Source organism: Muntiacus reevesi, chromosome 7 (assembly GCF_963930625.1).
Source record: "Muntiacus reevesi chromosome 7, mMunRee1.1, whole genome shotgun sequence".
Classification (NCBI taxonomy): Eukaryota; Metazoa; Chordata; class Mammalia; order Artiodactyla; family Cervidae; genus Muntiacus; species Muntiacus reevesi.
The window spans coordinates 67,282,280-67,303,839 of record NC_089255.1 but is presented as its reverse complement, the minus strand read 5'-3'; the positions used below and the strand labels follow the sequence as shown (position 1 = coordinate 67,303,839).

At 38.2% G+C, this 21,560-nt stretch overlaps 1 protein-coding gene across 1 annotated transcript in view; it reads left to right on the top strand.

Moving 5' to 3' along the window:
• The window catches only part of SLC35F4 (solute carrier family 35 member F4), a 272,418-nt gene that overhangs the window by 235,501 nt on the left and 15,357 nt on the right, over positions 1-21,560 (top strand). The window contains exons 2-4 of the mRNA XM_065941555.1: positions 7,099-7,284; positions 12,170-12,467; positions 17,438-17,657. Of these exons, the coding sequence (XP_065797627.1) occupies positions 7,099-7,284; positions 12,170-12,467; positions 17,438-17,657 (704 nt within the window). The remainder of the gene's footprint in view (positions 1-7,098; positions 7,285-12,169; positions 12,468-17,437; positions 17,658-21,560) is intronic.

Below are 21,560 nucleotides of genomic sequence, written 5' to 3'. Positions count from 1 at the left end.
CAGACCATTGACATAGTCTGCTCGCCACAACAGAAATACCCATACAGCCCTCATAGAACATTTGGAGTGTATAGCTCTGGTGACAAGAGGGGAGTGTGCTGTTGGACTCATCAGATGTCTCACCAGGAAATATAACCAACTTACCAGATACATAAAAATAGCAAGTTAGGTAAAATGAGGTGATAGGAGAACAGATGCCAAATGAAGGAACAAGATAAAACTCCAGAAGAACCAAGTGGAAATAGACATGCTACCTGGGAAAGAGTTCAAAGTAGTGATCATAAACAGAATCAAAGAAATTGGGAGAATAATGGATGCATAGAATGAGAAGTGGGAAGTTTTAAATGAAGAGTTAGAAGATAAAAATAATAAAGAGATGAAAACTACAGTAACTGAAATGAAATAATACACTAGAAGGGATCAACATCAGACTAAATGGTTCAGAGGAACAGAACAACATGAGCTGGAAGATAGAGTAGTGGGAATCACTGATGCTGACTGGAAAAATGAATAATAAGAAATGAGGATAATTCCCTCTGGACAACATCAAATGTACTAATATTCACATTATACGGGTCCCACAAGGAGAAGGGGGAGGACTGAGAGCTTAATTGAAGAGATAATAGCTGCAAACCTCCCTAACCTGGGAAAAGAAACAGACATCCAAATCCAGGAAGTACAGAGAGTCCCATACAGGATTAACTCAAAGAGGAACACATCAAAACATTGTAATTAAAATGGCAAAAATTGAAGATAGAGAATATCAAAAGTTTCAAAAGAAAAGCAACACTATCAGTTGACTTTTCTGCAGAAACTAAGCCAGAAGGGAGTGACACAATATATTTAAAGTAATGAAAGGGAAAAACCTACAACCAAGAATATTCTACCCAGAAAGGCTCTTGTTCAGATTTGATGGGAGATCAAAAGCTTCACAGGCAAGCAAAAGCTAAGAGAGTTCAGCACCACCAAACAAGCTTTCCAAGGAATGTTAAAGTAACTTCTCTGAGCAAAAAAGGACACAATGAGAAGCATGAAAATCATACAAGGAGAAAGCTCATCGATAAAGGCAAATAAATGCACAGTAAAGGTAGGAAGTCATCCCCTCATAAAGTTAGTAAGAAGGTTAAAAGAAAAAAGTAGTAAAATCATCTATATTTACAGTAATTGTAAGGGGAGAAGAGAAAATGCAGGGTTGTTGAAATGCATTTGAAATTAAGAATCAGCAACTTAAAGCAACCACTCATATGTATAGATTGCTATATAAAAACATCATAATAACCTAAAACCAAAAATCTGTGATATATACATAAAAAAGAAAAAGGAATCCAAACATAACACCAAAGATGATCATCAAATCATAAGAGACCAGAAAAAAAAAGGAATAAAAAAAGACCTACCAAACCAACCCAGAAGCAATTAACAAAATGACATATCAATAATTATTTTAAATATAAATAGACTAAATGCTTTAATCAAAAGACATAGTGAAAAGAAATGAGAAAAAATTGATTACATAGGGACTAAACAGCATGTACTAAAAAACCAATGAGTCAATGAAAAAATCAAAATGGAAATTAAAAAATACCTTGAGACACATGACAATGAAAATTCAACTGTTCAAAATCTACTGGATGCAGCAAAGTCAGTTCTTAGAGGGAATTTAATAGCAATACAGGCCTTCCTCATAAAACAGGAAAAATGAAATAAACAACCTAACCTACCACCTAAAATAATTAGAAAGAGAAGAACAAATGAAATCTAAATCTAAAGTCAGCAGAAGAAAAATAATAATAAAGATATGGAGGATAGAAATAAAATAGGGATTAAAAATAGAAAGAAAAAAAAAAAGGCAATAAAACCAAGAGCTGGCTATTCGAAAGGGCTAAGAAAATTGACAAACCTCTAGCCAGGTTCACCAAGAAGAGAAAGAACCCAAATAAACAAAATAAGAAATGAAAAAGGAAAAATCTCAACTGATAGTGCAGAAATGCAAAAAAAAAGAATTCTATGAATAATTATATGCCAATGAATTTGACAACCTGGAAGAAATGGAAAACTTTCTAGAAGCTTACAGTGCTCCAAAATTGAATCAAGAAGAAATAGACGATTTGTGCAACTGGCCACTAGTAGTGAAACAAAATCTGTAGTAAAAAAAAAAAAAAAAGAAAAACTCCCTACAAATAAAAGTCTAGGATCAGACGACTGCATAGATAAATTTTACCAAATATATAAAGAACTTACACCGATTCTTCTCAAACTCTTCCAAAAGACTGAAAAGAAAGGAACATTCCCAAAGACATTCCACGAAGCCACCATCATCCTGATACCAAAACAAGACAAAGCAGGACAAAGATAACCACCAGGAAAGAAAATTACAGGCCAACATCTTTGATAAATACAGATGCAAAAATTATCAACAAAATATTAACAAACCAAATCCAAAAACACATAATAAAGATCATACACCACAATGATGGTCCAACATTTGCAAATCAATCAGTGTAATCCACCACACTAACAAAAGAAAAACTAAAAAACCACATGATTATCTCAATAGATGCAGAAAAAGCATCTGACAAAATTCAACATCTATTCATGATAAAAAGAAAAAAAACTACCAAAGTAAGTACACAGGGGACATATCTCAACATAATAAAAGCTATTTATGACAAACCCACAGCCAACATGATACTCAATAGTGAAAAGCTGAAAGCCTTCACACTAAAGACAAAGATGCCCAGTCTCACCACATCTATTCAACATGGTATTGGAAGTCCTAGCCACATGAGTCAAACAAGAAAAACAAAAGGTATCCAAATTGTAAGGAAGAGGTAAAATTGTCACTATATGCAGATGACCTGATACTATATAACGAAAACCCTAGTGCTCAGTCACTCAGTTGTGTCCAACTCTGCAACCCCATGGACCTGCCAGACACCTCTGTGTGGGATTCTCTAGGCAAGAATACTGGAGTGGGTTGACATGACCTCCTCCAGGGGATCTTCCCAAGCCAGGGATCGAACACAGGTCTCCCACATTGCAAGCACTTTCTTTACCATCTGAGTCACCCAGAAGCCCCTATAAAACCCAAAGGACTCCACAAAAAAACTACTAGGTCTAATAAATGAATTCAGCAAATAGCAGGATACAACTGATTCAGAAATCAATTGCATTTCTTTACACTAACAATGAAATATCAGAAAGGGAATGTAAAAAAAGAAACCAAAAAACAAACAAACAAAAAAACAGTGCCTCTTAAAATTGCACCAAAAGAAAAACCCCAAAAACCTAACCGAGGAATTGAGAGACATATCCTGAGAACTATAAAACATTAATAAAGGGAATTAAAGAAGATTCAAAGAAATGGAAAGATATCTCATACTCTTGGATTGGAAGAATTAATATGGCTAAAATGGCAATACTACCCAAAACAATCTAGAGATTTAATGCAATCCCTATCAAATTACACATGACATTTTTTACAGAACTAGAACAAATAATCGAAAAATTTGTGTAGATGCCTGCTAAGTCATACCTCACTCTTTGCGACCCTGTGGACTATAGCCCACCAATCTCCCCTGTCCATGGGATTCTCCAAAAATTTATAGATCCATAAAAGACCAGAATTGCCAAAGCAATCCTGAGGAAAAAACAAAACAAAAAAGCTAAACCAAAGCAGGAGGCATAACCCTCCCAGACTTTAGAGAATACTACAAAGCTACAGTAATCAAAACTGTGATACTGACACAGAAACATACATATGGGTCAATAGAACAGAATAGAAAAGCCAGAAATAAATCCACACACCTATGATCAATGACTTTTCAGCAAAGGAGGTAAAAATATAAAAGTGGGAAAATGACAATCTCTTCAGCAAGTGCTGCTGGGAAAGTTGGACATCTACATGTAAATCAATGAAGTTAGAACACACATCCTCACACCATACATTTTTGAGTTTAAAAATAAACTCAAAATGGCTTAAAAACCTAAGTATAAGATATGACACCTCAAAACTCCTAGGAGAGAGCATAGGCAAAACATTCTCTGACATAAGTTCAACCAGTGTTTTCTTAGGTCAGCCTCCCAAGGCAATAGGAAAAAAAAAATACAACAATAAACAAAATGATACCTAACCAAACTTGCAAGTGTTTTCACAGCAAAGGAAATCATTTAAAAGAAAAAGACAACCTGCAGAAAGGGAGAAAATAATCACACATGATGTGACAGATAAGGGCTTATTCCTCGAAATATACAAACAGAACATACAACTCAATAACAGCAACAACAAAACAAACAACCCAATCAAAAAATGGGATGAAGACCTTAACAGACATTTCTCCAAAGACGATATACAGATGAACCTTAGGCAGGTGAAAAGATGCTCAACATTATTAAGTATTAGAAAAATGCAAATCAAAAGTAAAATGAAGTACCACCTCACACCAGTAATAATGGCCATCATTAAAAAGTCATCATTAAAAATAACAAATGCTGGAGGGGGTGTGGAGGAAACAGAACCCTCCTAAACAATTGATGGGAATGTAAGTTGCTGCAGCCACTGTAGAAAACAGTATGGAGGTTCCTCAGAAAACTAAAAATAGAAATACTATATGGTTGCAGATGGTGACTGCAGCCTTGAAATTAAAATTACTCCTTGGAAGGAAAGTTATGACCAACCTAGATAGCATATTAAAAAGCATATTAAAAAGAGAAGACTCTTGAGAGTCCCTTAGACTGCAAGAAGATCCTGGCCATTAAAAAAATAATAATAATAATGCCATTTGCATCAACATAGATGTGACTAGATATTATCATACCAAGTAAAGTAAGTCAGAGAAAGACAAATACCATATGACATCACTTATATGTGGAATCTAAAATCTGGCACAAATGAACCTATCTACAAGACAGAAACAGACCCACAGACATAGAGATCAGACCTATGGTTGCCAAGGGGGCTGGGTAGAGGGAGAGATGGACTGGGAGTTTGGGATTGGTAGATGCAAACTCTTATATTTAGAATGGATAAACAGCATGTTCCTACTGTATACCACAGGGAACTATACCCAGTCTCCTAGGGTAAACCATAATGGAAGAGAATATTTTTAAAAAGCGTATATATGTGCATAACTCAGTTTGTTGTACAGCACAGATTGGCACAACATTTTAAATAAACTTTATTTCAATTTTTAAAAGTATTACTAAAACAAAAAAAGGCTGAAGGGATCCAAAAACAAGACCTGCAATAGACTTACTTCATATCCAAAGACACATACAGTCTGAAAGTGAGAAATAGAAAAAGGTATTCCATGCTAATGGAAATCAAAAGAAAGCCAGGGTCACAATACTTACATCAGATAAAATAGACTTAAAATAGTTAAAATAGAGACTGTTACAAGAGACAAAAAAAGGGGCATTACATAATGATCAAGGGATCAATCTAAGAAGATACAGCAATTATAAATATACATGCACCCAACATAGGAGCACCTAAATACACAAAAGCAAATATTAACAGACACAAATGGAGATATTAGCAGTAATGTAATACTAATAGAGGACTTGAACACCCCACTTATATCAATGGACAGATTATTCAGACAGAAAATTAACAAGGAAACACTAGCCTGAAGTGACACATTGGAACAGATGGAGCTAGAAAGCAAAGAACAAAACCCATTAGTAGAAGGAAATAAATGATAAAGATCAGAACAGAAATAAATGAAATAGAAAAAATAGAAAAGATCAACAAAACTAAGAGCAGTTTCTTTGAAAAGATAAACAAAATTGATAAAACTTTAGCCAGACTCATGATGAAAAAAAGAAGGTCCAAATCAGTAATTTCAGAAATGAAAAAGGAGAAGTTAATCCAACACCACAGAAATACAAAGGATCGTAAGAGACTCCTAAGGGCAGCTATATGCAAATAAAATTGACAGCCTAGAAGAAATTCCTAATTATGTACTATTTTCCAAGTCTGAACCAGGAAGACATACAAAATACAAACAGATAATTATCAGTGATGAAATTGAATCAGTAGTAAAGAAAAGAAAAAGAAACAAACTCCCAGTAGACAAAAGTCCAGGACCAAATGGCCTTCACAAGTGAATTGAACCAAACATTTAGAGAAGAATTAATACCTATCTTTTTTAAATTACTTAAATAAAAAAAAAAAAAAAAATTGCAGCCGGAGGAACACTTTCAAACTCATTCTATGGTGCCACCATCACCCTGATACCAAAACCAGACAAAGGTATCACACAAGAAAGAAAACTTCAGGCCAGTATCACCGATGCAAAAATGTAGATCCAAAAGTCCTCAACAAAATATTAGCAAACCAAATCCAAAAAAGATAATATAACATGATCAAATGGAATTTATCCCAGAGATGCAAGGGCTTTTCATTATCTGCTAAGCAATCAGTGTGATACACATTAACAAATTCAAGAATAAAAATCATATGATGCAGAAAACACTTCTGACAAAATTCAACTTCCATTTTTCATTAAAAACTCTCCAGAAAGTGGGAATAGAGTGAGTTTATCTCAACATAATAAAGGGCATATATGACAAACCTATAGCTAACATCATTCTCTACAGTGAAAAAAGTTGAAAGCATTCCACTCTCACTACTTTTATTCAACATACTGAATAAATCTCCTAGCCAGAACAGAGGAGATACAACGAAGTTGGATTTTAGTGATCAAACTGATGGAAAAGTGTATAGAAGATTTAATAGGAGAGCTAGTTGGCAGTTTTACCAGTTAGGAATTCAACAGACCTCAGAAAGAAAAGGGAGAAGAAATAACACCATTTTACTTTCCCTGAGGTATACTATTCAACTGTAAGAACTGTGCTAATTCAGAACAGATAAATCAACCCAAACACCATTTTCTAATGTTCATTTAGTTAATGGATTTATCTAAAAAGACCCTTTATCTTAGGGAACAGACTTTACCAACATAGCATTTTCTTTTTAGGAGCCCCTTTTGTAAAATTAGAAACGAACTCAATGAATGTTCCATATATTTTACTGCCACAACATTTAAAATATGTTTTTCCTCCAGGAAATTTTCAAACTGATCTCTCTCTTCCCAGGTACCTCCAGATCATCAGTTACTCGATGTAAACCTGGAGCCAACTGCCCCAGTTCACACGGTAGCGTCAGCAGACAACTGTCCCCTCTCTCTGTCACAGAAGATTCCTCTGCTCCTATTCTTGAACTTCAGAGTCGAGGATCCTCTGGAGTTTGTGGACACAGAGCTGAGAGGCAAAACAGAGCAGGTATGTGAGTGGCCTCCTCTTAAATAACAGTACATGTGATAAGCTTCTAGCCAGCAATGAAAGATCTCACCACTGGTATAGAATGTAGAGATGTGACACTGACTGTCAGGAGTACATGTGAGCAGAGTTTATCAAGTGGAAGGAGAAGGAAGAAGAGAAATGTATAGATATAATCCATTAATGATGGACAGTGTACAGTGCAGCAGAGAAATAATACCAAAACCTATAGTTGGAGGGCTTAACACATGGTTAAACAATGACTTCTAATGCAGTTTATAAGGAAACTATTTTTCTTATCTTCAAGATGGCAAAAGCCAGCACCTTTTGTCTCAGTCCTGGGATTTAGTAATAGCAAGCTGTACCCATTCTGAGAAGAATAAAAGCACCAGTAAAATCACAGACTCTGCTCTTATCTTTATTAGGACTGCCAGTCCTTGGAGCCCTTCTAGTTTTCCCAATTTTATACCTCCTTCAGGACAATTCAGTTGCCTCCCTGATCAGTATTTACTATTAAATCAAGACCTTTAACCTTTCCTCATATCTGCCTGACCAACCCCTGGAATACTTGGATTACTGGAATCACTAGATAAATCTCTTAACTATATCCATGGGTTTCCCAGCGAATGTATCATTTTAAAACGTAGCTGGAACATGCATGGGACTTCCCTAGTGGTTCAGATGGTAAAGAATCTGCCTGCAATGCAGGAGTATGCATAAAATCCTTAAAGGATGAGGCAGGAGGACAGAAGAGAGAGCTAAAGAGACAGAACTCTGGAAAACTCTAAAGTGACCAGAAGAGGATGAGGAACAGGACTCAGCAAAACAAACTGAAAAGGAGAGGTTAGTGAAATACGAGGTTGTTATTTCATCTAAAGTAAGTAGTGAAAAAGTATCCATTGAACTTCAAAAACAGGAGATTATTTATTATTATCTAGCAAGAGAAATTTCAACAGAGTCATGGGGCAAAAGCCAAAATGTAGCAGTTGAGGAAGAATGGGTGGGAAAGAAGCAAAGATAGTTAAGTACAGTATACAGACAGACCTCAGAGATACTGTGCGTTTGTTTTTAGACTCTTGCGTTAAAACAAATACCGCAATAAAACAAGTCACATGAAAAAAATAAATGCAGCTGGGTCCACTAGCCTGCTGTCCAATACTGTTACATTTTGGTGATGGACATCATACTGCCTTCCCCAGAGATAATCTCAAGCTTCGAGTCCATATTCACTTCCTCTCATCATATGACCACACTTTTACCTTCCTAAAAAGACTGAAACAGTTGTGTGCTAACAGATGCTTTCTTCCCTGCCTCAAAGTGTCTCTGTTCTCTTGCTTGCTAATTTGCTAATTATCATCATTGCAGGGGCTTCCCTGGTGGCTCAGATGGTAAAGAATCCACCTGCAATCAGGAAACCTGGGTTCAATCCCTGGGTTGGGAAGATCCCCTGGAGAAGGGAACGGCTATCCACTCCAGTATCGTTGCCTGGAGAATTCCATGGACAGAGGGAGCCGTCAGGCTACAGTCCACGGGGTCGCAAAAAGCCAGACTTGACTGAGAGACTTTCACTGTCATCATTGCAGGGACCACTTTTGACTTCTGTGTTTGCAACCATTCTGATGCTGACTCCTCCTACATCCTTGATTACCTCCTCTCCATCTCTTCCACCTACATGTTCCATCTCCCCTTCTCCATTTATTCCTTCAGCTTGGCCAGCAATATAGTAAAATCTCTTGCATCCTTAAAGTCAATAGTGACACCAGCAAAAACAACAAAATAACTATCCAAAACAAGTGGGCAGTGGGAAAAAATCAAAAAACAAAAACCTCGTAACTTTAAGAACACTAGCTTTAAAAAATTAGCAGAAGAGAAATAATTCAGGGGACCCAGGTAAATGAAGGTATAGAGGAGATGTGAAAGTAGGTCTAGGGACCTACTTATTTGATTAGAGGTTTTTATGAGAAAAGATTTTTTCCCCCAAAATGACAATATTTTAAAATGGAATCTCAGCAACTATGGACCCCAAGGCCAAAACTCTTTTGTAAAAAGTGAAGAAAATGACATTGTAAATCTTCAGAAAGTTTTAATTGGCTTTAATTAGTTGCAGTAATATTCTTATTATCTGAGTTATCTGCAGAACAGAATGTTGCAGTTAATTAAATATGGTTAATAAATCTGCCGTATCTATCATATACTAATTACAAATCTCAAAGACTGTATCATTGAAGACCACACGTGGCATAATTTACTCTTTCTGCAATGATTTGGAAGACACTTGGGGATATTCCTAGACACCAAAAAGAAAAAGAAACAAGAAGAATCTAAAGAGCAGCTCACCATGGTCTCATGAATGTTATGGTACTTAAGCTCAAAGTGAATCCCATGAGCTAAGTATTATTAGTGTTTGACAGAGACGCTAAGACCAGAATTAAACATATAGTTAGGGCCTTCTGGTGGCAGGGTTGGACTTTCGCTTCCAAATTCCAGTGGCCTCTGCCATCAATCTCTGTGACTCTAATCAAGGTTCTCTAGGGAAGGATGGAATTACTGGTAAATCAATTTTAATGATGTATACAAAACAATAAACCTAAGCAGGACTATAGAAAATCACATTTAAATGATCAGAAAAATAAAAGAACCCAGGGGAGTCTATCTTTCTGTGGTATCTACAGATAGTAAAATTAAAGAATTGTCAACAATTCAATCTAGTTTGCAGAAGAATGAGCCAATACTGTGGGAGGATTTAGGTGACTACTGGTGTCATCAAAACTACTTTATATGCTCTGACAGTGGTACAGATGTCATCTTCAAAGGTGACAGTAAAGGCAGATGTCAAAGGGATACAAATAATCTTTGTAGAATCATCCCTCCTTTATGAGCTAGTCCCTTAGAATAGTGTGACCTGAAGTGTAGTATACCTTTCTCTTCTATTAAACCTCATGCAAGCCTGCTATTCCTGCCAGGAAACTTTTCTCCAAACCATTTCTGAAGCTTCCAGTGCTTAAATGGGGAGCTCAAGCCTGAAACCTAGACAGAATGGATATTCAGAATAAAAAGTTTAGACCCTGGAGTCACACTGACTTGGGCTCAACCTTGAACAACCTTTTATACAAGTCTTAACACAGTTTATAGATTTTGCATCTGTAAAGTGGGAATGGTAATACCCACTTAATTGGGTAGGCTTGTGTTCCCTTCCCAGCCTTCCAACATAAGAGCTCTTGTTCTGCCCTGTTATTCATTTTCACTTTTTCCCCTCTATGGGGAAAAAGTGCCACATGGACATAGCGAATTTGAAGAATGTTATCAGGTATAGTCTATACACAGCCAAGCATGCTGGTTAGCATACTTTCAGTCTCATCTCAGTGTTACTGCATCACAGAAGTTTCTCCTGGTCACTACACACCTCACCTCTTAACAAGTGCTGCTTGTCTGCCTCCACGTGGCCTTGTATCTGCCATACTCGGCCCTTCTCACACTGTTTTAGATGTGTTTCCTGACCTTCCTCTAGATTATGAGCTCAAGTCTTTCATTTTTGAACCCCTGGGACCTATTTAACTAGCTCCTGGTAGTTTCCACGGGACTTTGTTGAATAAATAAATAAAAGAATACTAGTTTTCATCTTCCGGAGACTAGGCTCTGAGAATTCTGTTTATAAGACTTGGAAGTCATGTAATAATTGCCTGTTTATCCTGCTTGGTTTATACTCTCCAATGAAAAATTCACTTTCAAGGCTTGCTATCTGCTTTCCCCAAATAAATGGCTGGATGAAAGGCTTTGCCACAGCGGGGCAGTCACACCTGGGCAATTAAGCAGTGGAAACATTCAGCAGAGAGCCGGCAGGTTCTGAAGAGGAATATGAGAAAGCCATCCACTATCACTTGCAGTCTGTGGGCTGTACCACTTGCATAAGCCCAGGATAAATCTTACGCTTAGAGGAGGTCCCTGGAAACACCGTGGAGTCTTACAGACAATTCTGTCTACCTTTCCCTGGATTCTACCATCTGGGGACTCAGGATGACCACTGCTCTCATTTAACGTTCTGATAGGTATATAAATTCATTGTGTTGAACTTGTTTTCACTCTTAGGGAGAAGGCCTTTATGATTGTCACTTTTGGAGAACTTCGGCTATTTCAATGTGAAAAAAATGCTACTAAATTTTCTTAGTAAATGTAAAAATGTAAAGTAGAACTCACTGTGCTCCCAGAAATATATTAAACAGTAATTTGTTCTGAGATAGGAGGTGATTTTGTGCAGTCCAGACTTGCTCTGTTTGGGGGCACATCCTTTTCAATTTATTAGTAATCTTTGCTGCAGTTAAACAAAAAAAACTTAGTGGGAAATAACAATAAATACTTATTTCTCATTCACTTTTTATGTTGGTAAATACAAGGTTCTGACTAGGTCCTGCTCATTCTCCCACATAGACCAAAGGAACAGCTTCTATTTGAGATTTTCCATTCTAGTGGCAGAAAGGAAGAGCTAGAAAGGTAGTGGGGCCGTGTGAAGCCTCTTTACTGAGAGGTGGCACACCATACCGCAGATCATGAACATACCATCTGTCCATGTTTGATTAGACAAAGCAGAGCATGTGGCCAAGGCCAAAGTCTTTGAAACTGAAATGCTCTCACAAGGAGGTGGGCAGGGTTCCCCTGAGATCAGAGAGCATCCACCAAGTTCATCAGCATCATCATGGCCTGGATAAGGGTCCCAGATACACAGTATACCTACCTTATAGGGCAGAGATTCCAGACAGAAAATGAGCCAGTGTTATTTGTCTCTTCAAATCACAGTAGGGAAAACAAAACACTGGTGATTCTACTGTCTGTCTCTTTCATTTCTGTTTTATAACTTGATTTCCACACATTTGTATTCCTTTCCTGTTTGCAGGGGATGATGGAGCACAGACTCATCCTGAGAACAGCAGCCAAGAAAACAGAATCAAGGCTCGCTGCCTATCCTGCATGTCCATGGTTCTGAAGGCTGTCTGGGGACTTTTGATCATCTTGTCAGTGTCATCATCTTGGGTTGGAACCACACAGATTGTAAAAATTACTTATAAGAACTTCTACTGTCCATTTTTCATGACTTGGTTTTCAACAAACTGGAACATTATGTTTTTCCCAGTTTATTATTCTGGGCATCTGGCCACTGCTCAAGAAAAACAATCTCCAATGAAAAAATTCAGGTAGGTTTCATGTTAAATGGCCAATAGGAGATGGTTTGAAATAATTTCATGCAAATATACATGATCTCATCTCTTTGAAAGATAAGTTGAGGAGTGTGGAGAGGCAGGATCTAAGGTCAGTAATGAACATATGAACATGAAGAAACAGAATCAGCTCCCTCCTCCCTCCTAAATTATTGTCTACAACATGCCAAGCACTGTGCTAGTGCTTTGCAGATCTTATCTAATTTTCATTGGTGGTAACAGCTACCTTTTAAGGTGATGTTAATTATCCCTATTTTAACACAAGAATAACAGGTTTGGAGAGATTCAGTGACTTGTCCAAGCTCACACATTTATAAATAATGGAACCCAGATTTTAATCCAATCTCTCTTTAATTCAATCTCTCTTTTATCATGTTTTCAAAGAACAAGCCAGGGTCTCGAGCCTGGGGGCAGGGAGGGGGGTGGGAAAACTGTATTATAAAGATTCTTACAAAAACACTTGCTCAGTATTCTGGACACAGCAGTGTTATAGCAGATAAAATGACTTCATCTGGCCTTGGGATGACTTAAAAGAAGCTGTTCTTTGCTGGCTAGGACCAGAGAGCCTTGTCTGTTGGTTTGCTGGCCATGAACTCGACAGTGCCATGGTCCTATTGGTTGCTCTGAGTTCGACCTAGCTTCTGCAGCTCCATCGTGGAGAGATGGGAAAGTTGGCAGAGCCATGTCATCCAGTCCTGCGCAGCAATGAGGAGAGGCAGAGTAGCATTTGGTTTAAAGGTCCTTTGCTAACAGAGCTTCTTGAAAAGAAAAACCAGAATCAAGGAACAACTTCCAGGACAGTCACTCTGCTCACCAAGAGAAAACAGTGGTCTTGACCTCAGCAGATGGCAGTGGGAGAGTGACAGCTTTTTGCTTATTCCTCCTCAGCAGAATGGCAATAAATTTGTCTTGCAGGAGCCCAAATAACCTTTCTATCTTGCCCTTTTACTTTATGATAAAAGGATGATCATTGGTGCATGGTAAGACTGTCCTTAAAAATTTAAGGCGCTCTGAAGGCTTTATCTTCAACTTCCAATTTCCATCACCAGCTTGGAATTGCTCGGGAATATTGAAGTCGCACTGTGAGCTGACTTTCTCTGTGTGTCCATGAACATACTGCTATCATTAAAGCAACAAAAAACAGCTCAAAAAGAAGTGTTTTCTGGTTTGGAGGAAAGAAAAAAGCCTTATACCTGTTAAGGATTGCTAAGACTAATTTCTTCCCATCAAAACATGATCCTGGGGCATAAGGTCTTTTTGGATAATAATGCTTAATACATGATTTCAGGGGACATAATGATCAGAATAAAGTTTTCCCTGATTGCAGATACCTCCATTTACCTATAATGTATGTTTTCTACTCAAAGGTTCCTATGGTTTAGACACGTATGCTGATTAAAAACAGCAAAAGGTTAACATGGGAAGTAATGCCTCAGAATACCTCAAAGCAAGCCAGGTCAGTTTTACTTAAGAGAACACGTTTACAACAAGAGGCTCCTGCTGACAGAAGTGTTGTTTGGAGAACGAGTTTCTCTCACACTGAACTAACTCTGAATGTAGTGAAATCTGTGACTTGACAGGACACCTCCACCTGTTAGTCCTAGCATGAAGTTGACCATTTGTGAAACTGAATCAAAGAGCTTTTATTTTCAAGCAGAAAACATTGTCTTTGAAGGGAATATTCTCCAGTGGCCCCCTCCATATGAAAGGTAAACACTGCCAGAAAATTCTGAGGTCCTTGATCTTTATTCCCTGTAGATTCATTACCACCGTCTGCCAAGAAGTCACCCCATGAAGTTCTCACGGCAGAACAAGGGGAGAATAGTTAGTGTCTAAGACTGGAAACAGGATGTATCCCATAGCATCACACCCTCTATTTTCTCCTTTTCTCTTGAATGGTATGAAAGCATTTCGAGTTTTTTCCCTATTACTAACATCAAAAGAATTTTCAACAAAGTATCAAACTTAGATGGTAAGGATTGTGCATTTGGAAGTAGTTTTTGGTATTTCAATCATGCCATTTATATACAGTTAAGAGAATTCAATTGCCTCAGGTGAATTTGAAATTTAAGAAAAAAATTATATACTGTAGTTTTGATGGTATATCAAAAGAATATCAAAGGGTCATTTCTTAAGGAAAAAAATCTCTAGAAAGCATGAAACTAGAGCCAAAGACACACTTGCCATATGTCAGGAAGCTATGAAATGTGCTTAAGATGCCATCCAACATACAGAAAGTGTTCCATTAACTAGTAGCTGCTGGAACAGTGATGAGCATGATTACATTGTTAGTACCCCCAACTTCTAAGCTTCTTTCCAAATTTTGCCTCCTGTCAATGTGTCTTGTCTAGAAATTCTGAACTCATCGTCCCAGGGAGAGACATGCTGTTGTTATCTGTTTCTTCACAGAAATCCATCTTTTTAAAGGAAATTTTCACATTTCCTAGCACTTAATGCTTAAACAGCAAGAGGTTTTACCCAGGTGAACTGGTGTTTGAATGGAGACCAATTTTAATTCTTGTAACAGCAGTGACAAGTGGGGAGAAGGTTGGCACTGAGAGGAAAAGGCAAGAAAGGGTAAAAAGGGGGAAGCCAGTTCCTGGGGGACAGGATAAGCCAGGCCAAGAGCCTCTGCTGGGCAGCAGTGCTATGCTGGGGGCACTCTCCCCAGCCCACCTGCCTCTGCTGGCTTCCCCATGGGGGCAGGGTGTTTCCTTTCCTGAATCCAAAGTCTTTGAGCACACTCTACCCAACATGATGGTGGAACCCTTGGTAAGAAGAACCATCACTGGCTAGGGCTGGTGATAGGAAAAGAAAGGCTTTAATCATAAATAGATTTGTTGTGGTTCTTAATAAATATGTATTTTAAAGGACGTTCAGAAGTTATAGATGTCAGGATAAATAAACCCATGACTCCCCACTCCAGCTCTCCCTGGCAGATTTCCTCAAGGACCAGATCTCTCTTTAAGGACAGAATACAAAGCATGTGCCTAAATGCTCCATAAACACTGCTCCTTGCTCTGTGTGTGCCTCTGATTCTGAGTATCTCAATAGTAGGGCTTTAGAAAGGCCATTCCATTTTATAATATTGTAAATCAATTACACCTCAATAAAGTCAAACAAAGCAGAGACTCCATCCATTTTCCTGTGTGTGTGAGCATGCGTAATTTCTGTTTACTTTGCAAAAGGTTTTGCCTCTGGCTTATTTAGTCCCTTCACTGAAGTTTTGTCTCCTTCAAGTTAAAATTTAGCTTTGGGAAATCCCATTTTCATTTTATGAAACCTTTCCATTTTGGTTGTCTCCCACATGAAAGTAAAACCATGGCATGCATGTCTGTGTGTTCAAAATGGATTTTTAACCTTCCCAGAGTCACTGGCCTACAATTCCCTGTGTTCTCAGCTGCTTGGAAGCAGCATTTACTACGAGACTTGATACTGAAGCTCGTCCCCCTGAGCCTGAAGCCTCATCACTTGGTCATGCCCTCCCCACATGCAGTTCTCCTGTGGGCTGAATCACTTCATACAGGGGAGGCAAATATTGGCTGGAGATTGCTTTGAGGCAAAGTAATACTTTGAGACACAATTATCTCTATTCAGAAAGAGCTAGAAGAGAAACCAGAAACTAGAGCTATCTAGAGTCATATAAATAGATTTATAAACATAAATGTGCAACTGTGAATAACTTTTTGCTTTAAATGGGATATTTATACTACGCTTAAAAAAAACAATGCCTGACACAAGATAGTTGCCTAATGAAAGCTTGAATGTTCATGAATAACTGACTGGAAAAAAAAATGAAGCTGAATTTTCCCAGCCTGTTTTCACTCCATAATCAAAAAGGCATTGTTATTCTATCACTTTAAATATCACCTGTATGTATTGCTAGCTTCAACATTTTGATTAAAACCACCCTCTGGACTAAATAATCAATTTAGTCAGAAACCATGCAAATCAAAGATTTAACTGAAATAACTATTTTTAAGCAGTGTATTCAGACAACTCCTCCAGAATGGTCAAAATCTGTATATAAATGGAACTTGAATTTTATTTATTTTATGATTTGGGGGTTATCACAGAAACTTCCCTCATTTTTTCTGCCTTAAAAATGCTGTGCTGTGCTTAGTGGCTTGGATCGTGTCCGACTCTTTGTGACCCCATGAACTGTAGCCCGCCAAGCCCCCCTGTTCATGGGGATTCTCCAGGCAAGAATACTGGAGTGGGTTGCCATGCCCTTCTCCAGGGGATTTTCCCAACCCAGCAATTGAACCCAGATCTCCCGCATTGCAGGCAGATTCTTTACCATCTGAGCCACCAGGGAAGCCCAAGAATACTGGAGTGGGTAACCTACCCCTTCTCTAGGGGATCTTCCCAACCCAGGGACTGAACAGGGGTCTCCTGCATTGCAGGTGTATTCTTCACCAGCTGAGCTACCAGGGAAGGCACAAAAGAAATTAGTCCAGTGGGCAGATATGTTAGAAAGAGGCATAACATTTTAGGAATACTAAAATACCAAGCTGCACCTGCCTTTATTTGCTATGTGAGGTTGCGCATTGTCTGTAGCCCATTCAATCTGTAGCAACTGTCTTGACACTGTTGCATTTGTCCATTGGGAAAGCATCTTCTGTCTCTTCGAATAGCTAGTAATTCCAGCAACCAGTCATCTCTGGATTTCTCCAGGTTTCTCTAAGAATATTCAGCAACAGCAGAATGGCTACCCCCAGAATCTCACACAACGGTTAGGAAAGGCCTGTGCCTGGGGAGATGGGAACTCCTCTATGGAACCCTTTGCACTCATGATCTGAAGGTGGCAGCCCTGGGTTCAGTAGGTTCCACACATGAATAAAGGGTCTTGAGGGTTTGTGCTCTTGCCTAAATATGGCTGTCAAGAGCTAGTCCACACAAGACGTGTTAACATCAATACCTATTAACCTCTCTTTCTTCCTTAGGGAATGCAGTCGAATTTTTGGTGAAGATGGTCTGACCTTGAAGCTCTTTCTTAAAAGAACTGCTCCCTTTTCTATTCTATGGACTTTGACTAATTACCTGTATTTACTGGCTTTAAAGAAGCTGACAGCCACGGATGTCTCTGCTCTGTTCTGTTGTAACAAAGCCTTTGTCTTCTTGCTGTCATGGATCGTGCTGAAAGACAGGTTCATGGGAGTGAGGGTAATAGCACACTTGATTCAATGCGTGAGGCTGCATTTAATCATAAATCCTTGGCATTGGGAGAGCTGCTTCGTTTTGTGGAGTTTCTGCAAAACTTATTTGGTTCTGAGTACAGATTGAAATTTGAAGATGTGCTAGAACACCCAGGCAGTTACAATGTCATGAGAGGATAAAAGATTGTTCCCATTGGGCAGTCAGCTGATGTCAACAGGAGGCACTCAGGGAAAATAAGTTCTTTTTTTAGAATTAATGGTCTGACCAACTCCTTCTGTACTTGGGAAAGAAGGGTCTGAGAAAATTAGCCACAGTAAAGATTATTTTTTTTTTCCAGTCAACATGTTTGGAAAACTCATGTTTTTTGCACCCCCTCCCATGAATTTAATTAATATTGGTATAAGTAGTAAGATCACCAAACAGTAATTAAAGTCACCAGTAATGGCACTATGCTGTTAAGAGTGGGTATTAGTATGACTAATCTAGAAATGGAACTAAAAACAACAACTTGTACTCTGGGGTACATATCCTCAATTGGATAGCATTAAACTTCCACCAACCACTTCAGTTCTGAGTTTATCCCTTTCAGAGATATTCTGGATTTAAAAATAAAAAGTTTTTTGTATGTTTGACCTTTGTTACATTGATTGAGAGCTATGCAGACGTAAGGAGCCAGACCTCATTCATATAATCTGGCATGCCACCATGATGAAAATTCTGAGTAAATAATTCTTTAAAAGGAGATCCAAACAAAGAGTGTTTTTCCAGAAAATAAACATCACACAATTGCTGTTCTTCAAAAGAGGTGTCCAAGACTGGGTTGAAACATTTTTTTGCTATCAAACTATTGCTCCTGTTGCAATGATTCCTTGCCTCGCTAAATGCTGAAATTCACGTCTGTATTAGAGAGCTTGTGATAGCCATCATCCTGAAAACATTTTCTTAATAGCCAGTTAGCTAATTCTGATTGTATCTTTGGAGATGCTGCTCAGAAATTCAGAACTGAAGCTTGATACAGACAAGAAGTGGAAAACTACAGCAGAAAACAAGATGAAAAGTTCTCAGTCAGTCCATGATACCATTTGACTATACCAGATACAGTCTCACACCCATTCTCCACTAGCTAATGTTAGATATCACACCCAAGAGGCTTAGCTTAATGGTATTACTCATGAAGTACTGGCTGTCTAGTGTCAGGAATCCTGACGAGTCCTTAAGAACAAGAACCTTCTTCACATTGCTCACTGATCCATTCAGCTGGGGTTGACATAATTTGTGGGGCCCAGTGAAAAGTGAAAATGCAGAGCCCCTTGCTGAAAAAAAAGTGTGAATAATTACAAGATGGCAACATTATGGGGTCCAGTGCATCTGTACAGGTCATATACCCATGATACTGGCTCTGTCTCTATCTCTAACACCTAGAACAATACAAGGGACAAAGTGGGGACTGTATGTGTTTACGGATATAGTGAATGAACTCATACGTACAAGATCTTTCTCATTTCTATCTATCACCATGAGAATCATGCATGAGAATTTGGACATCTTTTCAGACAAGAGGGAAAGAAAGGACATTTAGGGGCTTTTCCGGTTTTTCGGTGTAATGTGACTACCAAAAGGAAATCAATACACCCACTGTTAGATTTGCTGCTGTTGTTCAGTCGCTAAGTCATGTCCTAGTTTTTGCAACCCCACGCATGGCAGCACTCCAGGCCTTCTTATCCCTCACCATCTCCTAGAGTTCACTCAAGTTCATGTCTATTGTCAGTGATGCCATCCAGCCATCTCATCCCACTCCAGTATTCTTGCCGTGAGAACCCCATGAACAGTATAAAAAGGCAATAAGATGCTATTAGATTTATCAGTAAGGAAATCAATTGTATTAGAATGAATGAATGAAACTTATGCAAGAGGTCATATAAAAAAAGACAACGTTTATTTGAGGTCTTTTGGAAGAAAAAACTCAGCTGTGTAACTTATATTTAAATGGCAGATTTAGGAAATCTACCTAGAAGTTACAAAGCATGCTATTGGGCTAGCAAAAAAGTTCATTAGAGTTTTTCCATAAGATGTTACGGAAAAACATCTTACGAACTTTTTGGCCAACTTAATGTTTTAAAATTGGCATCTGTGGTGGGTGAAATGGTGGGTCCCAATAAGGTGTCCACATCCTAACCTCCAGAACCTATTAATGTGACCTTACTTGGAAAAATAGTCTTTGCAGACATAATTAACTTAAGGATTTTTACAAACAGGAGATCATCCTAGTTGATCTGGGTGTCTGCTAAATCTAGTAACAAGTATCCTTAGAAGAGACACACACAGGAAAGACACAGAAGAGGAGGAGCGATGTACCCACAGAGATAGAGACTGGAGTGATGTGGACACAAGCCTAGGAAAGCTGGGGCAGCAACCAGAAACTGGAAGAGGCAGGAAGGTATTCTCTCCCAGAACTGCTGTGAGGAGCATGGCCCTGCCTGATTTTGAACTTCGGGCCTCCACAACTATGACAGAATAGATGTTTGCTGTTTACAATCACCAAGTTTGTGGTCATTTGTTACAGTAGCCTCAAGAAACTAATACAGTGTCTGTTAGTAATGATAAGATCTGATAGAAAAATTAAGTAGCCAATAAGTAGTTGTTAATAAGTAAATACACAAATTAAGACATCATAGGTGATAAAATGATGAGCACTAATGTCAGTCATGCTAGAGAAGTCAGGAATTTTTCCTTTAAAATGATAGGAGGCACTTCACTTCTGACTGTGAAAGTGTTAGAAAGTCTTTAATGCCATATTCTAGAAGAATGTCAAGATGTAATTTTAATAATGCCCATAATCAGGCCATGGAATATAAGAAGCACCAAAACATATTCAGCATTTTGCCTTTTGACCATATCAGCAATTCTTTTCCTTCTAAGACATATTGAAAACAGGTGTAATTAGGTCATTTGAGAAATCAGTGGAGGGCAAATAGAATACAGACAACATAAATGCAGCTCTTATTGCCTATGTCCATAAATAAGACACTGCCTGTACATGCCACCCCACTTGGACTACTCTTTTTAAAAACAGTTCTGCTGTTTTTGACTGAAAACAGGATTGCTTTCAGTCATCAAATCAAAACATATTTCTGACTTATTCTAAGTCGTCAAATATGGTTTGGGGGTTATAATTCTCATCTGCATGACCCAAGAATCATCACCCTTAAGGTGAAACATGTGGCCTCAGTGTTAGTCACTCAGTTGTGTCCGATTTTTTGCAACCCCATGGACTGTAGCCCACCAGGCTCCTCTGTCCATGGAATTCTCCAGGCAAGAATACTGGAGTGGGTTGCCATTTCCTTCTCCAGGGGATCTTCCTGACCCAGGGATCAAATCTGGGTCTCCTGTGTTGCAGGCAGATTCTTTACCATCTGAGTCACCAGGGAAGCCTTAACTTGTTAATATTTATTTCCTTGGAATATTGATTGAATTACAGATGAAAAGGTAATCACTCATACATTTAGTTTTCTATTATGAAATTCTTTCAACCAATTGGCTGGTAAGCTTTGGTGTGTTAAAAAAAAACCAAAACCCTTTCATAAGTAGTTGCTTACAGCTGGTGTATGATTATCCTGTGGAAATTAGCAAACTTCTTTGAAAGACCTTTTCTAATTGCAAAAGTGTTCCTGAGAATCCAGCTCTTGCAGGATTGAAGATGGGTGTTTTAACCATCTCCAAGACTGTTTTATTTAGCTAGCATTCTTAAATTCATCAGAACCAGAAAAATCACCTTAATTAAAAAAAGTTCTCCTCACCAAAAAAAAAAAAAAAATGAGGCACTGCTTCAGGTTTTCTTCTCTGTCCATTTCACTCTAATGAAAAGTAAAAGTCAGAATAGAAAATTAACACATTTTCTTTCAGATATTT